This window comes from Oenanthe melanoleuca, chromosome 10 (assembly GCF_029582105.1).
Source record: "Oenanthe melanoleuca isolate GR-GAL-2019-014 chromosome 10, OMel1.0, whole genome shotgun sequence".
Lineage (NCBI taxonomy): Eukaryota > Metazoa > Chordata > Aves > Passeriformes > Muscicapidae > Oenanthe > Oenanthe melanoleuca.
In genome coordinates, this window is record NC_079344.1 from 4097178 (window position 1) to 4124919 (window position 27742).

General features: G+C 39.2%; 1 protein-coding gene across 2 annotated transcripts in view; it reads right to left on the reverse strand.

Annotated features, from left to right (window-relative positions):
* The window catches only part of RNF111 (ring finger protein 111), a 37963-nt gene extending 10221 nt beyond the window's left edge, over positions 1–27742 (reverse strand). For both annotated transcript variants that reach the window (XM_056499850.1, XM_056499849.1), the window contains exons 1-8: positions 27489–27742; positions 18243–19138; positions 9244–9370; positions 7406–7569; positions 4643–4840; positions 3373–3692; positions 2322–2568; positions 738–1089 (exon numbers count right to left, since the gene is read on the reverse strand). In XM_056499850.1, coding sequence (XP_056355825.1) covers positions 738–1089; positions 2322–2568; positions 3373–3692; positions 4643–4840; positions 7406–7569; positions 9244–9370; positions 18243–19119 — 2285 coding nt within the window. In that variant the 5' untranslated portion in view covers positions 19120–19138; positions 27489–27742. The remainder of the gene's footprint in view (positions 1–737; positions 1090–2321; positions 2569–3372; positions 3693–4642; positions 4841–7405; positions 7570–9243; positions 9371–18242; positions 19139–27488) is intronic.

The following is a 27742-nucleotide window of genomic DNA, read 5'->3' on the forward strand; positions in this document are numbered from 1 at the left end:
GAGAAAGTGTTTAATCCTAAACTTGAAGGGCAGGTAGGAAAGACTGGGCCACGTGACAGTCATGCTCAGATTCAGTGTCATTCACAGCTCTGCTGCAGATTATTTCTAGTAAAACTATACCAGCAAAAGTAATTAGGGGAAACTTAACACACTAATCAGAGGACATTGTCCTTGAAACATGTTTGTATCATAGCTCAGGTAAAAGCGGCTTTTAGCCATGCCAGCTGGTACAGAACTACTATGGATTTGAAAAAAAATCAAAACCCTTAACTCTTGCTGACTGATTTCTACTACTTTTTCACCTCCCACTTTACCTACTTTACCACAAAAAGAAATTAATCAGATTTTTTTTTTCATTGCTTTCAATGCAGAAAGGATGGTTTATTATTTAACCTAAAAACTTAGATTTTATCAAAAGTAGTATACATTCTCCAGATACAGTACCACCTTAAACTACCTGACAAAGTAGACCAGACATTTTGTAAATTTATAAGCATCTCTTATCTCCCATGCCCCCTTCATGCCTTACCTGGAGACACTATTGAGATGTAACCGAGCAGGGTCAGTCCTACGCTCGCTTGACTCTGATGATTTGTAAAGACACTTCTTACCATGGTTTAACACTAACAGCTCCTAACCATGCAATTAACAGTTTGAGATTCACATGCAACATTTTACAAACCTGAGGGAAATGAATTATATGTTTAGATACTGTTCTGAGTACATTTGTGACATACGTTGGGTGTTGCATCATTCTTCTTCTCTGGACCTCCATCCTCTGGATCACTTCATGAGGATGTAGCCTCTGTGCTGGAGGTGCTGTTGCAGGGATGTGATGGGATATTGGCTGGTGTGTTGCAGGGAGATGCTGTGGTATTGGAGCAGCTGCACTGGCTAAGGGATGAGTTGGTGGTGGAGGTGGAACAGGATGAGAAGACGCATGAGAAGAGATTGAAGGATGAAAGGGATGCACGGGATGAGGGATAACATAATCCACTTGAGGTGGAGGTTGTGGCTGTGGAGGAGGATTTCCATGAGAGTGAGGACATGCAGAAGCTTGATGGTGAAGAGGTCTGGTCAAGGAAGCATCTGCAATGAAAACATCAGGTGCTTTTAATTTGGTCAATTGCAGGTTTTGACTTAAATTTATTTTAAGAAGTATCTTCACACAGGTGTTTCAGTATTAAACACCAGTTTAAACAGTGGCAACAGGGGAATATGTGTTTATGCAACTTTTAAATAAAGCGATTCTCTAGCAATATACCCTACAAGAAACCTACATTTTCTGAAGCCAAAAGCATTGTTTTCCAATACTGGCAAAAAGAAGAAAAAAACCAAACATCTGTGATACCAACTGGAAAAGCTACATAGATAGGTCTGGGTTGGAAGAGATTTCAAAGATCCTTGTTCCAAATCCCTGCATTGTCAGGGAGGGACACCTTCACCTAGACAAGGCTGCTCCAAGCCATGTCCAGCCTGGTCCTGAACACTTCCGGGGAAGGGGCAAACAGAGCTTTTCACTGCAAGCTGTGCCAGAGCCTCACCACCCTCACAATGAGGGATTTCCTCCTTAAACCTGATCTAAACCTACTCTCTTCCAGTTTAAAGCCATTCCCCCCTGCCAAAGATCCCTCTTCACCTCTCAGCCTCTTTAGGCATTGGAAGTGCTATAAGGATTCTTCAGAGCTTTATCTTTGCAAGGTTGAACAATTCCAACTCTCTTAACCTGTCCTTGTAGCAAAGGTGCCCCAGCCCTCTGAGCACCATTATGGTCCTCCAGAGACTCACTCCAACAGGTCTGTCCTCCTTGTACTGAGGAGCCCAAACCCAAGGCACTATTCCAGGTGGGGTCTCATGAGGGAGGAGCGAAAGACAGAAACCTGTTCCAGTATTACTCTACATTTGTTGCTTAACTTTTAAAAGTTCAATAAGTTCAATAACCTTCTTTCTGGGTTCACTATTCTATAGAGACAATAAAATTAAAAAAAAAAAAAAAAATTTAAAAAAAAAAAAAATCACAATCAAACAAATGATTCTGCCAAAGCAGATCTCAATGGGGGAATAGGACAAGGGACCAACCAAGGAAAATGAAATAAAAAGCCAATAATAAGGAGATGAAAAATATTTTCATAGCAAATACAGTTTTGAAGTCTCAATGTTACTATGGTCACTCGTAAGAAAATATTTTAACTTCACCTCGGTCCTGTTCAAACCCCCAAACTGTTGAAGCTATTGCTCAGTGTGTGTTTTGCTAGGCAGCTGTCGGAGCAGTGCGAGCAGGCAAGCGCTCCCTGCAGCCAGGGCAGTGCAGCAGTACTCACAGGGAGAATGCATGTAGTGGCGGCAGGAGGAGAGCGAGGCCGGCGGCGGCGGCGGCTGCGGCACCATGGCCGAGCCGTAGCCGTCCATGGGCAGCGCCTGGCTGGGCCCCGCGCCCGCCTGCGGCCCGTAGAGCGCCGCGCGCGACGAGGAGCCGGGGCAGCACGGGTCGAACGCCGACGGCCCGTGGAAAGCGCCGCTCCCGTGGCTTCGGATACCGCTGCTGCTCAGGTCTACTGGCAGTGCCTGCTGCACAAACAAACCAGCTTCCTTCAAGCCACTCTTCAGACATTGAGAGCAAAGTTTTCAATTAAAAAAATAATGCTATTGCAAGCAACTGGGATTCAAAATTTGAAGTTTTACAGCTTGACCCTAGAATATTTTTTAAATATGGCTAACGTTTTTTATTCCTGAATTCATTAATATGATGAGAGACAGATTTCCTTACAATATATTCTGTAAAAACCAACCAAGCAAAATCCCCTCAAAAACCCCCACCACCCCCCAACCAAACTAAAAACCTCAACAAAAACCCCAACAATGGATAAATAAAACCGATAGTTCTGCATACTGTAACTTGGCACAGTACTGTTCTTTTTTAGGACTCTATTCTGTGATCTAATTACTCAAAAAGTCTTAAAAAGCAATGCTTTTAGAGGAGCAACTCTTTTATACTTTTTATATACAGAACATTAGACTTGATATTTTTCTTCCCTCAAAGCAGCTCAATGATTTGCATTGCAAAACTGCTACGATGGGCAGAATATGTCAAGGTAATTATGTTTGGTTTGCTGTGCAGTCACTCATCTTACAGCCATGAAGAGGTCAGCTGTCAATGAGTACTTGAAGGATTATGTCTTTCTATAAAATTTCAGCATTTTGTGTTCATATATATTACAGCTCAATTTTTCCTTTTAGTTCCCTTCTATAATGCCTGATGCAGAGTAAGAGAGTAATTTATAATCAGCATCCTAAACCTATTCTCTCCTATCTGGAACAACTCGAAATCCCAAGTCACAAGGTATGATTGTGAGTCACAAGGATTAAACATGCCTGCTCATGGTAACTGGTGCCAGAACTGCTGCTTGCTCCACACGGGGCAGGCATGGGAGGAGGCCTTTCCACAGGGCAGCTGGAGTCACTGAAGGAAGGAGACAGTGGGACAGCTGGGTGAGGGTTGTGGTGATGATGGTGGTGATGCTGGAAGTGGTGGCCATGCTGCTGAAAGCAGCTTGTATGTGGGTGCCCCAGTGCATGGTGAGTCTGTGAAGGTCCTCCACAAGGAGAATGCTGGGGGCAGCACGATGGCAGCCTTGGCATGGCCGGAGGGCCAGTTTCCAGTGTCGAATTAGATGCAGCTCTTCTTATTTCATCTTGAAGACAAAGTTAACATTGAAGTGAAAGAAATTAGTAAAGCTGATCACTGTAAAGCAGTGTCTTAAATAGAAACAAAACATCCTGTAACTGGCAATTAAATATTTAACCAGTTGAAAACCAGATCTAGATTATAACAAAACAAACTAGATACAAAAAGTAAGATTTAGCTATACCTGCCAAATGAACCAAACCTGAGTGGTCCAGGTGGAAGTACTCATGGCAACCACTGGAAGACATAAGTGACACTTGCCTTATTCCACAAATTTAAGGCACATCATCAGCAGGGAAAGGAGGAAGAATTGTTCCTGTGGTTAGTGTGCAGAGACCTCAAACTCCTGTGCAACTGTGGTCCACTCAGGTTAATTGTCCCTCACCACACTTGCAGACAGGACAGCTTTGTTCCAGTGATGCCATGAGTGCTTCCTGTATATATATATATACACACACACACATATACATATATACACACACACATATCTATATCTAGCTCTATGCAGGTCTGTATAAATGTGCTCCCAGGGGGTTAACCACAGCAGGAGATACAGTCAAAGAATCTAGATACATCCTTCACTGCCTTACAGCACAGACTGAAATAACACCTCTGTAATACACTGCAATGAAAGACTTAATTCCCAGTGAACCACATTCCACATCCTCAAAAAGCAAGGATATATGTATATCATTTGTATATACATTGTATATACATTGATTATGTATAATCAAATCATCCCAACACAGGCACAAGCAGAATGCTCTAGCAGATTTCCTCTATCTATTCTTCTATTTCTGGAGAAATAATGGTCTTTTCCAGACTCCTGTCCTCTCAGCTTACTACTGCTAGGTTCAGTACTAAAAGCTCACATGGCATTTAGAGAATGCTGATGAACTTCCTCTATCTCCTTTGTACTCAGAGGCAATGCAACAGCTCAAAGCTCTTATTCTGTACCTCCAGTTGAAGTGCCAGCAGTGCTGCCACTGGGGAGACTGGGAGTGGTCTCTGGTGCTGCAGAGGGCTGGCTGCTGGAGACGTTTGGAGCTGCATCAGAGGCCTGCTCTGAGGTAGACGTACTGGAGCTGGCAGTGGGAGCAGAACTCACAACCTGCGGCTCCACTCGAGCTGATGTGGTTGGCACAACTGTCGGCTCTAGTGAAATAAAAAAGCTTTCATGTTCTTTAAGCTTTAAAAGCCGCTCAGGCTTTTTTATTGTTGTTCCTGCTGAAAGTCAGAACACAAAAACCTGACAGCCTTGTGTGTGGAAAGAAAATTCTCTTGTGCTTTTTTAATCTACTCAAGTTTTAATTATTAACATAAAATCAATTCCCAACCAAATCTGACATTTAAGTTCTATTTACTGGATAAAAAACCCCTACTATAAAGGAGATTAAATTATTGCAGTACTTTATGATAAAAATGCTTGCTGATACCCTCCATGAATCCACAGGCAAACTACTCTGTTATTTAGTATTATTATAACTTTTTATTGCCTATGAAGAACAGAAAACTTCTAGATCACTCACCAAGAACCACATAACATCTACACTAGCAGTACTACTTCACAACTTTGATTATTCCAGATGCATAATACTAAAGGCTTTAGCAAGATAAGCTTTATTTCTAGCCTCAACACATGCTAAAAGCAGATTATCAATATTTGAGACTTCTCTTAAAGGTACATACCTGTTCAGATTACATATTGCAAAGTTAATAGTGAGCAACATATTCTGAAAATCCGAAACACTTGATGAGTCTTCTCCTTTACTAGATAACTGTAAACAAGTTAAAATTTAAAACTATACATGGTGGCATAATTAGAATTTAGTTTTGAAAAAGACTTTGACTGTAAGTTTGAGATTCCTCTTAAGTAATGAAAGGCAATGACATGACTAAGAATATAAGATACTATAAAAGGGAATATTACAGAAACAGCACAGGTTTTTTTAGTAAAAACGTCTGCATAGATATTGAGAGGGGGGAAAAAGCATCCAAAAACTTCAAATACTTCCTTTACACAAAGTCTCAAAATAAAGTATGAGTAGTTTTCAAGATTGCTCTCAACATCTCGTAGGAGTATCAGCAACTCAGTGAGCAAAGGAATAAATGTATCTTCTCTCCTGCAAGTCTTCCAACTCACCACATTAAAAAAACATGACCTGGTATCTACATTTAAATTCCTCTTATTTTTCATGTGGCCATCCAATATACTAATTTTATTTAAGGACATTTTGAGTGAAATGTATTAATGTTTAAATTCAGAAAACAAAAGCAACTTCATAGTACAAGTACAGCCTATAATGAGAAGTGATCAGCCAGTGCTCAGTGGCCACTCTGAGCTCCCCCAGGCTCAGGTTCCCCACCAGCCCGAGACTGTCACCACCAGCCCTACAGACACTTCTGATTCTCCCCTGTCCAAACCAGTGAAAAACAAGGGGCTTGGTCCATCATGAACTACTAGCTAAAAGAAACTGAATTTCTTAACACACTGCCCAGACATGAACCCAGGAAGATAGGATCCTCATGCTCAGGGAAGCAGCCAGCCAAGTTTTAAGACCAGTATCTTTGAGAAGGGTAAAGTTGGAATAAACTGCACAGCTGCCTTTTACAGCGTTAATTCAGAAGTCTGATCATTTAACATTAATTCATGTATGGAATTTGATGCCTAAACCCAATAATAGTATTCCTTAAATCCTGGAAGATTCATCTTAGCCATTTCCTCTAGGAGGCAGGAGAAGCAGCTAGTCTTTAAATAACTTCATTTATGAATAGAAGACTAAATTCTAGACTATGAATTCTAAGAGTAAATCAAAGCAATAGATACCTACACTGCACCCCTTCAGCAACAGAGCTGTTGGGATATTTCACAGTACATCTAATAAAAAATAATCTGTACATCCTCTACCTTAAAAGCCATTAATCAACCAGAACTGTTCTCAAGCCTGATTTTCCATCCCACTCCAAAACCATGACAACTTGAAGAATTAGATATTGCAAGATACTAAGCTTGCAATGAACTCAGGGATAGAACCGCAACAGGACAAAACTTCTCTTCACATTACAAGTAACATGCACCCAAGAAATCCCCAAAACCACCACCATCTGCAAATATAAAAGTGCAAAAACATACATGAGCTTCAGTTTTTCCTTCTCCCAATGTTTTGATAATTGATAAGTTGCCCTGTTGGGGAGGGAATAGTTGCTCTTACGATTTTCAGCAGGAATAGACTTATTAAGTGTCAGCAGCTTTTAATGTTAAGAACCAATGAAAGGTTACAGCTTCAGAAACCTAACACACTTTACTAGTTTAGGGTTGGGCTTTTTTCTTTTTTTAAAAGTTATTTTTACTTCAAGGCCTGAAAGAACAGTCACTATTCCAAAGCATAGGCAATGACAGACTTTCCTTTTATAGTGCTGCATTGAAGTAAGTGCATATTTTTCAAGAAGTAGTTCCAACCTGTTCTGTAATTTCTGCCTGGTGAGTCAGCCCTCAGACACACACCCAAAGCAGCTTTGGAAGAAAAACTGTATCTTTAGATCTCAAAGACCCATTGAAAATGGCTACATTTTGAAAGGAAGGGCACAAGAGGATTTTCCGTCAGGCCTGGAAATGAGACATCCTCCTAGAAAGATACCTTGTATCTGATGCAATTACCTCCAGCATCCTTACACTGCCCATGCTGCTCCTGAAGAGGCTTCTCTGCCGGTGCAACTTACCATCTTCATCCACGGTGAGGTCCACGACTTCGGCTGCGTTCTGCCGCAGGGGCTGGATGACGGTGGAGATCCTGCTGCGGGATCGCTGCTCCGGAGCCCGGCTGGCGTGGGACCCGGTGCTCTGGCCCCAGTGGGACCTCGAGTGTCCCAGCGCAGAGCGAGACCTTAGCGAAGGGAACACCTTAGATACTGGCATGCATTCTGCCATCATTCATTTCCTCTCCTGTTTGAGGAGCTAGGTGGAGTTTTTTTATTATTAGAAAAGCATTTTGTTCCACTGAGATACCCCACGACTCCACTTTCACCAAACACTACTGCAGCCTTTACCAGAGAACACAACAGCAAATGCCCAACATGGAGTTTAAAGGTCTTTAAATCACATCCCATGTAACTGCAGCTATCTTTAAAAAAAATTCACTGTGAAACCCTACAACCATGGACAGGCAAAAATCATAGCTAAAATTGTTTTAGCTTTGTAAACTGTAATTGAAGAGTCCCCAAATCCTCTAATACTCTTATGCAGTCTGAAACAGCAGGTCTATGAATGATGACAGAATTATGAAAACTATAAAATCTGTAAGCATTAAGTACTTCTGCATGTTAACTTGTGACAGAGTACTTTCAGAGGATAATTTTTATACTTCTAACTTCCAAAATATTATGACTGTACAAAATCTCTGGACCTTTCCCTGTAATATTATTTTGCTCCCTCTCTTCAGAGAACAAACACAACTTTTTGTGAAACTTAAACTAAATTGCAATGTAGCTTGAGGAGAGGCGATCCTAAGCCTGTAACTATACCTAAGGAAAGGGATGGATCTCTCTCTACATTGTAACAAACAGCACCCATTCTGTTCAGTTTAGCCATGCAAACCCTAACAACTCAAGACTGATCTTTGAAGTGTGTATCCTCTTTGCAACATATAGCCTTTAATTAAGGGAACAATATTTTTACAGTATTGTATTTACCATTTCACTCTCAAAATACTTTGACTCTCCAGTATTTACATAAATCAAGTGGCTCTTACTTTCCAATTTGGAACAACAATGTACTCAGACTTCAGAAATTCAGAAGAGGAAAATGTGAAGAAAAGCGAATGACTTCACTAAAAACAAACAAAACCCACTGCACAAATCACCATGGAGCTACTGCTGTTTTGGCTATAGCACTGCAGAATGTGAGGGAAGAAAGAACTAATTTTTTGACATTTTAAGGCTATTACAGAAAACACATCTTATTGATGCCAGGAATACACAAAGATGTTTATTTTTTAAAAGCTTCTGGCTTTAGATAACTTCAAATTCAAACCTTTCTTCAAGGAACTCCACTTTAATAGATTCTATAAAATCTGAAAATATGGAACAAAAACTTCCAGAGATTCTTGGAAGAACAGGAAAGCATATACAGCAGCACCAGCTTCAGAAAGAGGGCTGCTTTCCTCAGAAATGCTCAGGTAATCCCTAGACAGTCAACTCAGCCTAGACATGCTCTCTTTAGGATGACACCATGCAGCTTTACTCCCCCCAAATTCTGCACATCACTCACACCAATACAGTCACCTCAACAACTCTAGGTTAGTGCAATTCTCAAGCTTTGGCAAAGCTGTGCTTTGGGTTTTTTGTCCTTATTTTGTTTGGGGGTTTAGGATTGGGGTTTTTTATTAGTGATTTGGCTTTGTTTGATTTGGTTTTTTGTAAAAAAAAAAAAAAAAAAAAAAAAAAAAAATGTATACTGTGCACACAGTGACATTACCTTATGGGCTTTTAATGCCACAAAACACTGCGACCAGCCCAGAGACAAACACAACTTTATTAATGCAAAGAGATGCAAATCTCACCTGTAGTTTTCACCAACTGTGACAATCTCCACTTCACTGTCTGTTGAGGTAACATTTATTTCTTCGTTAGCAGTGACTTGGGGAGTGGAGGATGCTTCAATCACAACAACATCTTCATCAATACTTCCTGAGAAGGAAAAAGGAAGAAGAAAGTTTCTATACTTCATTTTTTTATAATTCACTCAGCAGCTGTCATTATAAGAGACTATTTTTCATAGATTTAAAATATATGTAGGCACAGAATTTCAAAACCTTAGGTGAAACTGTCAAATACATGACCTAATTATCAGAGGGAGCAATTCTGCTGTAATACTGAAGCAAAAACATGGAAGGAGACAGACAGAAGACTGAGTGTGGGGCGGGTATGCAAGCTTGCATTACAAGCACTGAAAGCAATTACACCAACAAAATTCATTTAATATAATTCAAGTAATTTAATATAAAAACAGAACAAAATTCCAAGCTAGCAAAGCAGTAGTAGTTTGTTATCACTAATAACTTCTTAAAAAAATGTTTCAATGGGTATCAGTCTCAAGGCTAAACACCGACAACAGAAGAAAAGCAATCCATCAACTACTTTATATCAAAATTAGTCCCTTAAAGGTGTTCATAAACACCTTTGTATCTAGACTTTTTGTGGCATTCACAATCTGTACTAGACACAAGAAGATAAAATTAAACTTAGAACGACAAAAAACAAGAAAAACGCCACAAGAGACACGTTTTCTTAGGAAACAACTTTCACTTCAGGAAGAATGGTTCCAGCTTAACAAGCAGACACATGAAACATTCTCTAGAGCTGCAACACTGGCAGTGACAAGTCTGAGCTATCTATGAGACTTAAATTGAGCTATGGATTATTCACTGAGAACAAAATAACTTCCTAAAAAAGCTGTGTAGCTTAGAAATCACCAACTATCATTTTGGTTTTTGCAAATTACTTCAATGCTTGAAGAATTTGGTCTTATTCAAGTCAGTAATTCCATCCTGTATGGACTGACTGTTCTCAGCTGCTTTACCCAATTACATGGTGGGAAAGATCATCCATTTAATTTTTATCAGTTTTTCTGCTTTGAAGAACCCCAAACTGCATTGCCTATTTTCCAACAGCCTTTGTTTCTGACCATAGTTATCCCAGAAAGATTGCTGGCTGAAGATGTAAAGAGTGATGCTTCCAAATACTGGTACTAACAAAACTCTAGCAATGGGAAGTAGTGTGGAACAAAATTAGTTCTCAGAACTTGCAGGTAAGTTTTGGGAAAAACTGAAAATACTGCAAAGGCCAAAAAACAAAACGACATTCCAAAACTGAAAATACTGAAAGGCAGCAGCTAAAGCCATCATCACATTCAGAAGAATGTAAACATTGTGCCTATCAGGGGCAAACAAGCAACAGCTTCCTTACACAAAACTATCTCAGCTGCTGTCAGACAAAACCACCTGGCCAAGCAGCTGGGAAAGGTCACTGAGAAAAACCCAATGATCTTCCTTCTGCTTCCAAACCCACCCTTCTCTGAAATATAATAAATTTGAGAGCACTCCTCAGAGTCCACATGTCATCAGGCTCAGTATTTATCAGAATTTACAGAAGGTGCAAAAGTAGAAAGATTTAGGCTTAAATATGATTTTGTTACTTCAGAAAACAAACAATTTCTTCTTGAGGACTGAATCATCTGCCCTGTAGATGTACACTGAAATTCACCCAGTGTGTATCTCTACTGAAATTCTGACACAAGCTTAGCTCATGAAAACCAAAGGGAATTCTTAACTGAATATCTACACAATACAGATACCTCTCTCAATGTCTGAAAGCTCATTTTATTCAAATTTTTTTTTAAGCACACTTCTAGCTGAGAGGTGGATTGTACCAACTATACAAATCAGACCATAGAAAACATCAGGACTGGTACTGAATGAGCAGGTTTTATTATTACTTCCAAAATAACAAAGAAAATCTTTAGGAAAACAGTCAAAGTTGCTCCAAGTAGGATACAGCATAGACATAGTTCACATATAGGCAATTTCCTACTGTTCCTGCTTCTAAAAACATCCTCCTAAGTCTAAAGCACAAACTGATGAAGTTTTCATCCCATGAAGTACCTTCCTAAACAAGGAACCAATACTTTCTTCAAAATTAAGCAGAAAAACAACTCCTCTAAGCTGTGTAAATATTTATTTTATACAGTTCACCACGATAAGATATAGCTCACTTTTTTCTTTTAGCATATACTAGTCACTGGCAGGTCATCTTCTGTCTGTAAAGAACTTCAAGCAAAATTTAAAGCATGAATACATTACTTATCAATGCATCACCTGAATGACTAAAGCTGTAAGAAGCCAGCTAAATCTGCATAACTACAGAGTTTACTATACTACTCCTACAGCTCTTGAGGGTTATCTCGCTTCAAGCAGAGTCACTGGACTGCTGACAGCAAAACAGTTATGCAGATATAGGAGATGTACTTTGCACTACTTTCAGAATAATACTTATGGCTACAAAACAAACAGAAAATCATCCTCCTGCAGGCACACATCATTTCTCTGTCATCTTCTGAATCACAGAACACAGCAAGCAAATTATACTCTGTTATTTGTGAGTAAATTAACCTTTGGGCCACCACTGAAAGACTCAGTCTGCAATTCAAGTGAGCTACTTAAAAAAACAAAACAAAAAAGTTTTTTCCCGTCTTTTAAAAGCCTTTTTTTTTTATGATGGAAACCTAGTGCTCAGCTGTCCTAGGGGAAGGGATAAACTGCACATGCTTGAATCCAAATCTGAACATGTGTAAAACTATAATCCTCTCTTAAAAAGAAAAACACACTCTTGTCCAGGTCCTACCTCACAAAGACAGTAAATCTGTCATAATAAAGTGCTTTATTAAGCAGAATATAACTTTTATAATAAAATAAAGATTATATTGGACTCTAAAGTCCAATACTTAGAGCAGTAAATGACACATTTTTCCCTAGAAAGTTGCAAGACTACCTCAGAACAGAAATTGCTATGTGCCACTGATAGATCAACTTGCTGAGAAGCAAGCTTTAGAATCTAATAATCCAGAAGCTGTAAGCAAGAGACTAAGCTTTGCACAGCATAACATGTATAATACATATAATTATACTACTATTTAAAAGACCATGGCATAACTCCAAGATTAATCAATCATCATCCCAAGTATCCCACCAAGGGCATAAATAACACTGGTAAAATACCCAAATTTAGGTTTAGCTGACTGTTGTCATTCTCAGAGGGTATTTTCACAGCTGTTTTGCAATTAACATGGAGTTTAACCAGTGTGCATATTACATGTAAGATAATAAAAGATAATAATTTCAAATGAGACAGTCTGATCAAGTCTTAAGTGAAACCAGACGAGATTTGAAATCAGCAGTCAAGTTCCAGTGACAGAGATGACTTATTTTGAGTTCCAAGCTTTCACTGGATCAGACCAAGAGCCCACTCAGGCACATGTTCTCTCTGCCAGCTGCAGCAGGCAAAAAACTATGCAATCAGGGCAGAAAATTCAGGCTACAAAATTTTAACTAAAAGCTCTCACACCACAACAATATCACAGACGTCAGAGCACACTTTCTTGTCCAGTCATTGATCATGGACAGGTGTCAATAAGTGTGCTGAACCCCTTTTTGAACATAGGGCTATGTGTCTCTACAGCCACTTATGCTCATGAATTAAAGATAATGACTTGGATAGTAATTCAAATAATAAAATTATATCCTGATAGTATTAATGAGTACTGTCTCCTTTCCATCTCAAATGTCCTGAGCTAGGAATGGCTGGTAGCCATGCTCTGAGCCTGTTAGCATAACACCACTGTGTGAGGAGCCATTCTTGGTCACTGAGCTGGTCACGTATTTGGTGGCTTTGCTCTCGTTCTCAGGCTCTGAAGGTCCTGTGAACCAAGCAGACAGACCAAACACATCTTTCCTTTTCCTCCCTAGATGTCTCAAGATTCCTGGGTGCCAGGAGGATCACTCCCTTCCCCTGGTGGCCTTGAAGCTCCCGGGCAGGAGGCCAAGCATTGCTGGTGACCCAGCCACAGCACAAGGGAGCCGGACAGCACCCAGAGCACTGGCCACAAAATCCAGCAGCTACAACCCCAAGTGGGAACATGGATTGAAATGAGACCTCCTCCCCTCACTGGTAGCAAGGGACAGCTCTGTCATCATCTGCTTCTTCTGAGGATTGAGTGAGTGACTCATGTTCTTTTATATGGTTTTTGAGCCTAGATTATGATTGTTATATTGATAAAGCAAACCACATATTAAGATTTGGCCTGATCTGCAGAGCGTCCAGGTGATTAGAAATTTTAACTTAGTGGTAGTATAAATTTTGTATTATGCTACTTACAGATTATATTACATAGATTCTACTTATAGAAATCCAGTGCCATGCCATGCCATCAAAATCCTACTAAGAAAATGAAGACTTAATTGTAAATAGGATTTACTGCTGTCAACACTCTGGCAAGAATCTGCCTGTTCCCTTAGGGTTGTTTGATGACAGTTTTTCTGTACCTGAGACTTACTTGGAATATACTTTCCAATAGCTGTGCATGATGGGAAAAGTTTTCCAAAGTACAGAAATTGCTTAGGAGTCTGCACCCTGGTGGAGAAGACAGGCAACCACAGTTTAGAGGATTTTGTCCAACTATGAGCCATGCTAATTCAAACTTGTACCAACTGTTCTTAAGCTTGCACTAAAATCAGTCCTATGGACAATGCCACAACAAACCAATTCTACAAATATCTTCTTTTCAGCACAGAAAGCTGCAGCAGGGCTGAAGTGAATTCCACACTAACATCTATTCCTGTAGCTATTTAAAGCCCCAATTCACAGCAGATGGATATGCAACACTAATTAATATCCACTGCATACAAAGCCAGGTGCTTCTTTCCTCACCACTTCTCAGCTCGTCTCCAGCAAACAGCATGGAAAACAGGATACTTATACACTTCTTTATTCACTAATGCTATTGAGATAAAAGGTTGGAATTATGAGCTGCATCAGTTGGTGTGAGAAAAGGACTGCATGCTGTAGTTTGTAGGAGGGATTAAGTGAAAAATAATCAACTCTAACAACAGGCAGCTCATTTCCACTTAATACCTGTTTATCTTAAACCTGTTAAAATAACCTGAGCATGAAGCAGTATATGCTTAACATTTTCACCAGCCTCTGGTTGCAAAATACGGAATGTCTATATTCAATGTTTTTTGGGAGACAGACAAAAAGTGCTAGAGAATCAAGACAACAGTAGTGAATAAACACTGTCTTATCATTCTAAGCAGCTTTGAACAAAATTTGGAGCAGCTTCTCATCAGCATTACATACTAAGAAAAGAAAAACCTGTCTAGCATTAGTTGCTCAAAAATACAGAAAACACGTCAGACCCTGAAGGAATCTTAAGTTATCAGGTGAACAATTTGAACAATTTATGACAATGCAAAACTCTACACAGCTTGTTTTTCACAGTTCTGCTTTTTTGCAAATCAAGAATGTAAAGTTAAAAAATTGTTCCAATTTAAGCCTTTGCCAGATTTCCCTCCACAGACTGCCTCCAAATTGCAACCTGAACTCTTTAGATCCAAGATGAAAATCAAATACCTGCAGAAGCAGAACATTTGCATTGCAACATAAGAGATCCAACAACAGCAAAAGTTGAATTTTGCCACCTTTCATAGGCAAAGGTGGAGGAGGATTATTTCTGCTGGTGCGTACACAGGGTTAGAGAAAAGCTTCTGCAACACCTAAGCAAAACACAGAATCAAAATTCATGTTTCCCAGCAAAAATGCTGTTGCTTGCTGTCATTTTAACTGCAAGCCCAGTATTGCAATTGAACCCAGCTGATCAACACTGCAACTAGAATACACACCCCTGTAAGCAGCTGCATGTTCAGCTGTAAGGATCATTAAACTGCACACAGCTGGTTTTACACTGGCCTTATGCTCCCACCTCCTGTCTACCCTGAATGAGCTTCAGCTGCCTTTCCCAGATGTAAGGGAACAATGCCTTCTATGGCACACAGTTGGTACAACAATGTCATCTACTCCCAGGTGCCAGGATGTACTGTTCCAAAACACAGTGTTTCACCAGAAGAATAGCTAAAGCCCTAAGAGAACAGGAGGAAAAACCTCATATAACACTATCTTTTTTTGGGAAAGGTTTTGTTAAACAAACAATCCCCCCCTTCACATCTCCGTTAACATAATTTTTCCTAAATTAGCCAAGTTAATTCTATTAATTATAAGAACATACTAAATACTTTTTTGGTTAAAGTCTGTTATTTTAATTTCTTGCAACAGTCAGAAAGAAAATGGTTTTCAGACCAGTCTAAACTAATTTAACTTAGTAGTTCCTTAAATGTACCATATCTTTAGTTAAACATCAGCATTCAAAGCAAAGAAATATTTTCTGCAATATCCTTAATGCAAATTGCTATTCAGTAGGCAACAAGATGAATCACATCACTTTGAAGCCTGCTTTTTAAAAAAAAAAAAAATCAGTTATTACCACATCTTTTTTAACTGTACTTTCTTTTCCAATTATTATTATTATTCTCCTCCTTTCCCAAGTCTATCCTCTAGCACCTTTACATATAGGCCCCAGGCCTCATATTCTTAGCAGAAGTTATTTTCCCTTCAGCACACTAAATTCAGCAGATATATGCCAATGTAGAGCAAAGAAATTCTCCCTAACATTAACAAGCTCGTGTAGCATTATTATCCATACAAGTCTTTCCTCATATTGAAACCCCATCATGCTTGCTCACTGTACAGAGAAGCTGCATAGCTGTTTTTCCAGCTGGCCCCATTTCTGTCCTAATTAACTCAATAACTAGAAATGCCTTATATAACAGCACAAAGCTACAAAAAATGTTAATCACATTTTTATCTTGTTAAAAATAGGACACTTCCACAGAGGATGTCTGCTCAACTTCCCATTATACATACAATGTAAACAAAATGCTTAAAAAACTTTCCATCAATATATATTTCCACTGGAAAAATCCCCAGAGTATTCACACACATTAAGCCAGAATTGCTTGTCAGCTCCCTGCAAGTGCTGGTCCTGGAGTACAGGCATGACAGGACACAGTCTTTAAAGCAGACCTCCTTTCAGTTACAACTTGTGTCAGTATTCTAATCTAAAATTAACTGATGCAGAACTAATAGATTTTTTCATTCATGACATGAAAATAAACACTTTCACTAATTAAGTGTGCTTTTTAAGTAGTATAAAAGTTAAACCATTGGACTTTTCCACAACTGTGTGGAAGGAGAGTTGTTATTGATCCTAGAATAATTTTAGTTACATAACTCCACCCTCTCTGAAAATTGTAAGAAACCATTAACTTGGAAACAATTGTGTTAACACAGTAATTTCTAAATTGGCTTTTCATATAAATGCATGCATATCCCCACACATTGATTATTTACAAATCTTATTCTTCAATATGATTACACATGCATGTCAAATGTAACTGTTCTAGGCCTAATTAATTTATATTCCCACAAATATGAATCAAGGTAATTAAGGCTGTGCAATAATTCTTCTGTTTCAGAGTTATATAGCCCAGACCTAGCACTGCACAAGTAAGGTTTTTGCATTACAGATTTTACTTCTTGTATTTAAACATCACAGACATTATTTCCTACTGCAACAAATAACAAGCAATAATCTAGACTTGAGTACTCTGTTTCTGTTCAAGCATAAATCCTGCCCTAACATGAATCACAGAATGACAAGGTTAGAAGAAACCTCCAAGATCATCAAGTCCAACCCATGTCCTAACACCTCAACACCTCATGGCACTGAGTGCCACATCCAGTCTTTTTTCATACACATCCAGTGATGGTGACTCCACCATCTCCCTGGGCACACCATTCCAGTGCTTGATCACTCTTTCCATAAAAAACCTTTTCTTAATATCCAACCTATATTTCCCTTGGTACAGCCTAAGACTGTATCCTCTGATTTTGTCAGTGCTGCCTGGAGGAAGAGACCAACCCCACCTGAGCACAGCCACCTTTCAGGGAGTTGTGAGAGTGATAAGGTCACACCGTTTTTTCTTTATTTTTTAAACCTGTCCTTTTATTTTCAACCACATTTTCTTAGAGGAATGATCAGCACAGCCTGATATATGGTTTCACTTATTAAAACACATTTGTCACTAGATAAAACACATGGTTGCACAGATTAACACCATGCTGTGTTCTATCTACTTCTCCATGCTCTAAAAAGCTGAGCTAAAACAAAATGCACAAGTATTTTCACTTGGCAAATTTAACATAAATAGAAGTCCAAAAAAACCTGCCTATTAACCAAAAAAATAACACAACAAAACAAACCAGGAAAAACATCCAAAACAAACCAAACCAAACAAAATCATCCCCCCAAGAGTCCTCCTCCAAGCACTCAAGGATTCAGACATATTAGAAAAGTAACTGTGTAAACCAACTGCCTTGAATTGAATTTATCTAGGTAAAACATTTGGTATATATACAATACTTTTATCTCAGTACTAAAGCTACCTTCACCAGACATTTATTTCAGCTCTTAAAGCAATCTATTTTTTTATTCATATTTTTCTAAATTGTCAAGTGCAGTTAAATATTAGGAGATATTTCTACATTCTGAAAATAGAATTATCACAATCAGTTCAAAGCTAAAACCCAACAGCTAAAAAAATAAAAATGGATCAACTCAGCAGCATGTGATTAATCAGACTGAGCAACCTTCCACTATGTTCTTTAGAAGCTATTAACTATTACATTCAAGATTTTAGGTTTGCTACAATTCTACTGTAAGATCTGAACGTATTTCTCCCATCAAGAATTTATGTTGCAATGTTCATAGTACTTGCAGTAGGTCTATCTGTAGTATTAACTTCAACAAAAACTGCTCCAAAGAACTTATAAAAAAGCCTATGTGCACGATGAAAGATCACTAATACAGAAGACCTCAAGAATTTAGTTTTACCTGAAGGAACAGCTGTGCTGTTCTGGTGGTTTTCACCAGCTGACACAAACAAGTCTTCCTCCCCTTCAGTAGATGAACTGGAAGAAGATTCAGTACTGAGGTCATTCTCACTGGAGCTGCTAGAACTGGGCAGTAAAGCGTACTTTCTTCGAGCTAACACTTCCCGCTTTTTCCTCTGCATTAAAATTCGTTCTTTTTGGTTCTGTGTCCGCTGTGATGAACCTGTTTTCACAACTCTCTTCCTATATGGAAGTCTTCTTAAAGAGCTGTTGTGAAAACAGGGCCTTTTCATCAGTAACCCAGGTACAGAGTCTGCCTCAGTCCGAGGCCACTTTTGTGACCTTGCACTGTGAGTTCTGCTTGGAGTATTCAACACTGCCTGAGGGTGTCTCACAGGAGCCTCTTTTTCTTCATCAGATGTTACTGTGTCAGAGTCTCCAAAATGCAAGCTAGATGAAGGTGAAGAGATACAGTCACTAAAAGAAGAATCATTGTCTTCACTCTGCGTTTCTAGGTGCTGTCTCAACCCTAAGATTCCTTTATTTTCTTTATCAGGACAGTTTTGAGTGTATGAAGGACCAGCCTGCTGGCTCTTGCGTTTTTTTCGCACCACAATTGGTTTTTCTTGGTCTGTATGGTTGCCATTCATGTCCTTTTGCTTTTGAGAATCACCACACAAGTGAGAGAACTCATTCCCTACTTTACTGGCAATCATCTCAACTTCTGCAGTGAAGCTTTTGGCTGCCCCAATAGGCTCAGGGTTCAAGAGGATCCCCTTCAGACTCTCCTGTCTCTTTGGTGCATCAGAAGGAACTTCACTCTTCATATCCGCTTTTAGAGTATAAACTATATTACATTCAGGAGTCCATTTAGACATGGAAAGATTTAAGAAAGGCCTAGAAAATAAAACAGATAAGCATGAAGAAAAGAAGCATTCAATTTTTCAAAAGCAAAACAAGAGAAAACCCACTTACTGCTACAATAATTGTCCAGTGGGAATGGCAAAATAACAGTAACCAAAATACAGCTGTTTTAAAATATTAAAAATACTCTCTGACAGTGTAATTTTTCATTAAGACAGAACTCTTATAATTTGCATTGAAGGGAAGTTCTTATGGTCAGTGAAGACATCATCACAGAGCTTTCACAGAGCAAATACTGGTCTATGTCACCTGCAAAACCAATTATGTCTTCTTTACTGATACTTAAGCACGGCAGTTACAGGCCACTGCTTATACAAGTTACCTGAGTTTTGGCTAAATAGCTCCCATAGCCATCAACTAAAATGGATGCTTATTTAATAAGGCCTGTATCTTCCCCTGCAGCAGAACACATGGACAGTAAATACTTCAACACAATACACAGGGCTGTATGGTGTCAAGTGAGCTATAAAAGACAGTTACTCAGACTTCATCATTCTCTTCTGACATGAAAAGGAATGAAACATGAGAGATTTTGAACCGTTACTATTTTGGGGCAAAGTAATAAAATTCCATTTATTACCTTGAGTCTCTTTTAAAAACCACCACACATTAGCAGTACAGTGTACAAAGCTATTTTCCATCCATGTACTTTTGATTCTTACACTATGTTAGAAATTGAGTATATCATAGCATATGTTCCCTTAGCAGTCACTATTGGGCAGGTTCTCTTTCCTGTCAAAATATAAAGCTACCAACACATAACATTTGCCTCAAATAAATACTTTTGTACTGGAAGACACAGACAACAGCAACCTCAGTAACAGATCCAAGTTCAATCTGCTTCATCTGACACCTCTGCCTTTGGTTTAAATTCCCAAAAGGGAATGATGAAACAATTTAGTTCCCATTGTGAGAACTACTGAAACTCTTTACTGTAACTAATATCAAGCGGTTTTATGCCTCAACTGAATAAGGCTGTAGTAGATATTTGACAGCTTACAGCAAGTTGTGCTGAACTACCAAAAGGCTGCTCAAGAAAAGATGTGCAACAATGCCTTAAGTGGAATAAGGCTGCCTAAGCAGTATAGCTGGGAATATGCATGAAGCTACAAAAAACACCTGAGCAAGCCAGAAACAGCAACAACAGCCAGCCAAAGGCACCCTGACTGATCTGAGAAAGAAAATCTGGCTGTCTACCCTTCTCAGCTCCAGCTCTTAAAGACAGTCCATCACCATGCCTGTCCATACCCTCACACACATGCATCATCTTTCCTTGAAAAGATGCAGAGCAAGACTTCCATTTTATCCAGTTTCTAATAAGGGGAAGAATACAGCATTTAGACCTTCCACAAGCACACAGAGAACAAGCAGTACATAGTCCTTTTCCTGATCCTCCCAAGGTCACCTTTTAGCTCTGTTATTTATGCACCACTGTTTCACAGAAATGTAACAGTCTAGTCAGTCTTTACCGCAGACCAAAAGCAATCCAGACCCTCCCACAATAACCCTGTATTTCATCACAAGTTTTTCTAGAAAATCCACAAAATATCTCAATTTTGGGGGAAAAATATTATTTTATTCAGAAAGTTTGTCTTTGAACACAATCATAACTTGCCACCATATACTTCATGTCCAACTTTCATTTTAACGTGATCACTTCAGAATCAAAGAGAACTGACCTCTTAATTTTCTTAAGAAATCAAAATCTGAACATTTTCTCATTATGTGAGCACAACTAGGGGCTGATTTACAAAGGATTCTATTCTACTTGTTGGAGTGCTACCCTCCCCTTTTCATTGTTAAAGTGGAAGAATCTCCATCAGCATGAAACCTCTGCATGCCAAATGTGATTATCTTTGCATAAGTTCTGTTTACTTTAGTGCAGAGGCCACTGTGCTGAAATACAGATATAGATATTTAAGTTACAGCAAAAAATTCAGTGCAATGACATTTACAGTACTTTGAGAAACCTCAAACTACTGTAACATGAGAAAAACTTGGAATTATCACACAGTGAAAACTAGTGCATCTGAAACATTATTTACTGGCTTAGTTTTATTCCAACAGGCAGCCTATGTACACCATTGCCAGTTAACATACATAAAAATATACAAAATGTTTGAATCTGTGTATTTTGTATATTTTTACTCTTAAAACCATGGAAATTGAACAAAGTAATCAAGAACTCTTCATTTTTGCTAACCAGTAGAGAAGCTGAAGGACTGCTTACTCACAGGAGATCTGCTGCCTTCCAACTACAAACTTACGCAACAGCTTAAACAGGAGTGGTCTTGAGGTGAATGACAGCAATCAATAATGACAAATAAACCATTCCTTCACTATTTAGAAATGCTACTACAAACTTTCAAACAAAAATTTGACCCAAAAAAGACAAAAGCTGGACTAGATTTCAATTCATTTTAAGTATCTTCAGTGGTTAGAAATAAATAGCCATTTTTCTTTTTCTGCACAGAAGACAAAATTTCAGAGGGACTACAAAAATATTATGCAAATAATTAAGTCATTAGAATGAGCTCATCTGCTGTTAAAACATTTAGAAATTCCTACAATATCTACTTTAATAGTAATCCTCAGAAGCTTTTTCAAAAAGCAGCAAGATGAAGTAAGCTCAATCAGCATTAGTGTTCCTCCTTCCTAATCAAAACATTTTTCTATTGACTTAGTCCCATGTTTCCTCTCAAAGTTTTGATTTACTACCTTCTTTTAAGCCATTATAACTCAAAGAAGAGCTGTTAAGATAGCTACCTGAAAACTATAAATAGTTTTTACTCCTCTCAGGTGTATGACTATTCAGAATTACAGAGTGCACATGACTTTTATCCATTTTTTTCACCACTTAAAATCATTGATATTAATCATTCCAAGACATAAGTGCAAGAAAAGTCATGCAAACTGGGAAGTCCCTGGAAATAGTTAAGTCACAAAACAAGGTTAAAGAGAATCTTTACAGGAAGTTTATGATCACATATCAAAGCAAAAAACATTTGAGTTATAAGATAGAGCAAAGGATTTTGTCATTAATAATTAATTTCTTTAGAAGCAATCAAAACGTTTGTAGCATTACAGCACTATAAAACAGTAAAATGCTTTATTACACAACGTAACTCATTTTTTGGTACAAAATTGGTTGATGAATGCATGTGATCTACTATATCATTACCCTGAAAATGTATTTTCAGCAACATTCTGAAATAGTCAACTCCCTTCACCACCTAGAAAAAAATCTTGCATTTGTTGTCCCTTTATTCAGTTCTAACTTGTTTTCTTTGCATATGGTCACTCAACTCCCAACTAACTTTTAAAACTAATTCCCTTCCCTGATATGCAGCTTGTATCAGATTTTACTTTTAACATTATTTTTACTCTGACAAGCTAATACTCATACTGTTAAATTCATGAGAAAACCTTTCTTTCCTCTCATTAGAAAGATGTATTCTTATTCTCTCAGCAAGGCTTTTCCATTAGAAATATCAAGAAACAGGAAAAGGAAAAAGGTTATAAAATTCATACAAGCCCTTCAGTAAAGTAAGAAAACCTAAGCACAGTTACTTTCCAATCTCAAGGCAGCCATGCAAGATTGATTCCTGCATGGCCCTGACACACTGGAGGGTGTCAGAAGGCTTAGGAGCAACTTCAGAAGTTGGATCCCCCAACTCAATCCCACAGAGATTGAATCTCAGTGCTATCAGGCTCTGCTGCTTCAACAAAATAAGGAACTCACTGAGCAGATCACAAAAACCCTTATACTCTTTTTCCTAAAAGAGGCAGTCCTGTCCTACTCATTTCATTCTATCAAACAGGGACAAGCTGCATGCCCATACAATGCAGAGTAAGTGACAAGAACAAAAACATCTAATGTTCAGTTCCATTATCAGGAAAACAAGTGCAATCAGATTTCAAAATTTTATTGCATTCTTCTTCACTTTTGGTTGTTCCTCACTTTTTATTACTTCACTAGAAAAACAAGTCTCTTAGCATACATATTGCTCCTTTAATCTTTGACAAAAAAATAAAGTAACTGATAAATTAAAGATCTATGCATTTTATAAAATAGCAACAATCAGAAGGTAATCTGAAATCCATAGTGTTTGCATTGATATTATGCATCTTTATTCACAGGACAATATCAAATACCATTGCAAACCATTCTCAATGTCCTTTCTGTGCTTTAATGCAGACATGGTGATGACTCCATTTTTCAATGACAAAATTACTCGAGAATTCTCCGAGCAGAATACTTATGTCTGCCCTATTGAAAGATACAGTATTTCAGAATAACATACATAGTATGAGTTACTAACTGCATGATAATGTTCTGGAAACAGGTTCTTGCTCTCCAAAGCCAGCCCACTACATCCAGCCCAGACAGAAGGGTCTGTGCTTTGCAGCTACATGAGTCACAGCAGTGCAGGGAGGCCTATCCACTCCCTGCAGGCAATTCTAGGAGCCATCACTGGCTTGGAAAGTCTGCTCTTGAAGTGAAACAACATTATTTCAAGTACAATACTACCCTTACTAACCTTTGCAAAGCCATCTCAAAAGTCAGATCACAGTAACTGTACCATCAAATACTGTAATGAACAGTACACAACCTCTGGATCAGCAAATTCTCCTTAATCTTATCCCTGAAAAAAATTCCTCTGGGACCTTCAAGGTGTGCTTCCTGAAGTGTAAGTCAATTCAGCTCATTAAGCAATTATCTTGTAATAGAAATGTCAGTGCCATGTTGCCATTCACCTCTGAGACTGAACAGCACTGTACTCCTATGGAGAGACTACTGAAGTGTCTGTCTCACCTCTTCCAACAGAACCCAGCACACAACAGCTACGAACAGAAGAGCTCTTCAGGACAGGACCTATGGCCTGGCTCCAGCTGGAGGCACCTCCTGTTAGATGGTGAGCTATGATCAATGCTGCAGAGCCCTTCCAGCACAGGTGAGCTGAGCTACAGTACACTGAGTCACTCTAAGGCCATAAAGGCACCCAAGGAAATCCCAGCCTGAATAAAGCATCACCATGCACACACCCACCTGGGCAAGGAATCTATCTGCCTTTGAACAGTGGATGCCAGTAGGTGTATTTGACAAACATGGCGCTCACAAGCACATTCTTCAGTCTAGACACTTCTTTGCTCTGTCCTAGGCTTAAATCAGTTAGCTACATTAACACTATGTAAATCATGGGCTTAAGATAGAAGCATTATGATTTGGTAATCAGGAATGGTTTGATTTCAGTGAACTCCAAGACAAACTTAACAGCATTGAACTTGGGAATAAAAAGTTGTAGCCTTATAACATAATGACAAAATGCAAGTTTTTATTGGAACTTAAGATCTTAGCTAGGAATTCTGCTTCCCAAGACAGCTAGGGAAGTCATGAGTTACATGGCCATCAAAAATTATTTTTAAAATTGTTTCTTAGTCCCCTGGCATTTTTGACCTTTGAGGTATGTGTAATTCCTCTTGATGTAGTGTCATTTTGCAAACGCTTTGCGATAAAGCTTTGAGGAGCAAAGTTAAACATGATCTTTGCCACAGCTGCTAGTAAGAGCCTTTCAAGTGAGAATTATGAAATTAACCATTAGGACAGTTTTACGCTGCTCTTTAGCAAACCCATGAGAAGTAGGGGATTTTATAGATACTAAAGTGAGCAGATCTGCTGGTTTCAGGGGAAAGGACACTGCAGCAGACTTCTCCACTCTGCAACCAGCAGAGACAAAAGTAAACATTTTACCTGACAGCAATCAAATATTAAGACTAAATTACATTGGGGGAAAAAAAAAAAAAAAAAAAAAAAAAAAAAAAGAGACAGAAGCAAATAGCCCTTACTGGCCTCTTGCTAGTAAAGCCATGAACCAGCCTTCTCAGATTTCACTTGGTAAACACTTAGTAAGGAAAACATCATTTTTAGAGAAATTCCTTTTCCAAATAGCATATACTACATAAAACAACAAAATAATCGTGGTTTATCACCAGATCTGTAGTGGTCTGGCTGTTTGCATGTCAGTAAGGTTGAAAAGAGATTTATAAATATAAATATCCCATACAATATTGAGTAATATTGTATGGGATACGTGCACAACGTAAGGATAGGACAATTACTCAAAGTTGTAGTCTCCCAAATTCTGTCGGTGTAGCTGCTTCCAAGACTTACAGTGCTCTTGTAAGAAACACAGAATGTATCCACAGCTGAAGTATTTTAACTAGGGAACTTCCTTCAAGGTTAAGTACAGATTGGTGTTTTTCTTGGTGGGCTCAGGTTAGGCCTAGCAGAGAACCCTGAGGGGCAGAAGGAAAGGAAGAAAAGAAAATATTTCTTTCCCCAACCCAAACTTTTGCTGATAACTTACTTAAAGGAGGCTGCACATCAGGAAAGCTGTGAGGAGCCCTTTATATAACATCTGCCTATGGCAAATCCATCTCCCATACTATCCATTGTTTACATGTGAATTAAATCATCCTGTTCCCCATCTCATCACCATTCCCCCCTCAATTTCTCCCTATTTATTTAACTGTTTGACATCCAAGCCTCTATAATACATCAGCTATGGAGGAGAGCACTATCACCTCTATCCTCCCAAAAGAATGCCCTCACTATTACAGGAAACACAAACAACTGAAATGAAAGATTGTACATCTTGGAAAAAGAAGGCAGCAATGGCTGTCAGCTAAATGTTAGTGCAACACAGCCACCAATGAAAATCAACTGCTATAACTGATTTGGTTATGCAGGTCAACAAAGTTACTAATCAAAGATAAAGTGCGAGTCACAGTCATGTTAAGATACACTCTTAATACACTTTTACAAATGCCATTGCTTCATACAAGATATATTTCTGAAAGGTCAGAATGTTCTCATCCATATTTTGAGAGGGCATGCAAAATATGCATGAATGCTGCGAGCTGTTGTTCACCCTCAGGCTTCCAACACTAGATACAACCTCAGCTATAGCTGCCAGGGCTTTGACCATGAATAAAAACCCCCAGATTTTTAAATATGTGAGACTTCAAGAGTTTTAAAACAGAAGCTTGGTACCTTATACACTATTATTTAATTAAAGTGAAATATGAAGTGTTCCTACAGCCTTTCCCACCTAATGAAATCTACAGGTGATTCTATACTGTGGATGAGTGCACAAGACAGGCGACTAGATGTTCAATATATCAAATAACCCAAGATCACTTCTTTCCCTATCAATCCTTGCACATCTACAAGAATCATGTTGTCTAACAGGGTTTGCTTCTGTTCCCTCCCTGCCCCAAGACCTTATCCAAAAAAATAAGAGCAAAAGCACATAAATTGCTTAAACTGCTCTGACAGCAAGAACGATAGATACGTGAATAACAAGATGTAATTTCTAGTTTTAAGAGTGGCAATTCATTGTAACTATTTAAATTCGTTTTCCTGAAAAAGCTTTCTACTAAGTATCCACTATTAATATACCTTTGGAATTTTCTACAAGTTACAACAAAGACAAGGCAAGACCTTATTCTGCACCTGAAACATTCTGCTTTTCTTTAGTAGTTTATAATACAGACACCATGACAAATCCAGGTCTACACAATGAGCAGTCAACTCTTATATTTTTGGCCAAATTTATGTTTCTGAAATAATTGCATAAGAATCAAATTATTCTACTTACAGCAAATTCTTACCTCCTGCATTATGTCCTCTTCAATAAGTACCTGGGTATCAGGAATTTAGGGTCTCATTTAATCAGCTAAAGCAACCAGGCCTTGCTTATAATTTAATAAAATCACTTCAAGCCATGGAAGAGCTTACTCAAACAGCAAGAAAATTCCACGAATGCATGCTCAGCCCTAATCACAGAAACACAGACACTTAAAGGAGTATATACCCTTAACACCTGCCGTACTGCAACAGTGACAAGCCTACGTATCTCTGAAGAGCCTGGCCTACATTTCTGAATGAACGTTACTTCCTCGGTTATCAGGCAAAAAACACATGAAAATGGTGATTTTTTTAAACATAGGTTAAGAGAACGGTAACTTCGCAAACAAAACAAATGACGTCATAACAAACCCGATTACGCACAGAAATAGAAACTCATTTCCCTAAGGGGAAAATTTGTGACAAATTTGTAACAAAACCCTAGAGAGTGCTGCGGCTGCCCGCAGTGAAGACACCGCTTTGTGCGTCAACGAGGCGCTGAATAAAAAAGGAAAAATACATTCTGCGTGAAGTTCCCACCCGCCGCACAGCCCCGCCGGTCACCGCTGGGCGAAGCGGGGCAGCCCCGCCCGCCCCCGGCCCCTCCCGCGGGGTCCTCGCCGCCCCCCGTACCTGAGACAGCGAGGCCGCGGGGGAAGGGGCGGGTGCCGCCGGCGCCCTTCGCAGGGCCCAGGGGTAGAAGCGGCCTCGGTGGGCGTCGCAGTGACCCCGCGGCGCTGCCCGGCGCGGCTCGGGAGGCCGCAGCGTCCTTGCTGTGCCGGTGCAGCCGCTGCTCCCGGTCCGGTCCCGCTGCGGCCGCTGCGCCGGGCGGGCCCCGCTGTGTTGTGGCGCAGCCCCCGCCGCTCCCAGCCCAGCGCAGCGCGACA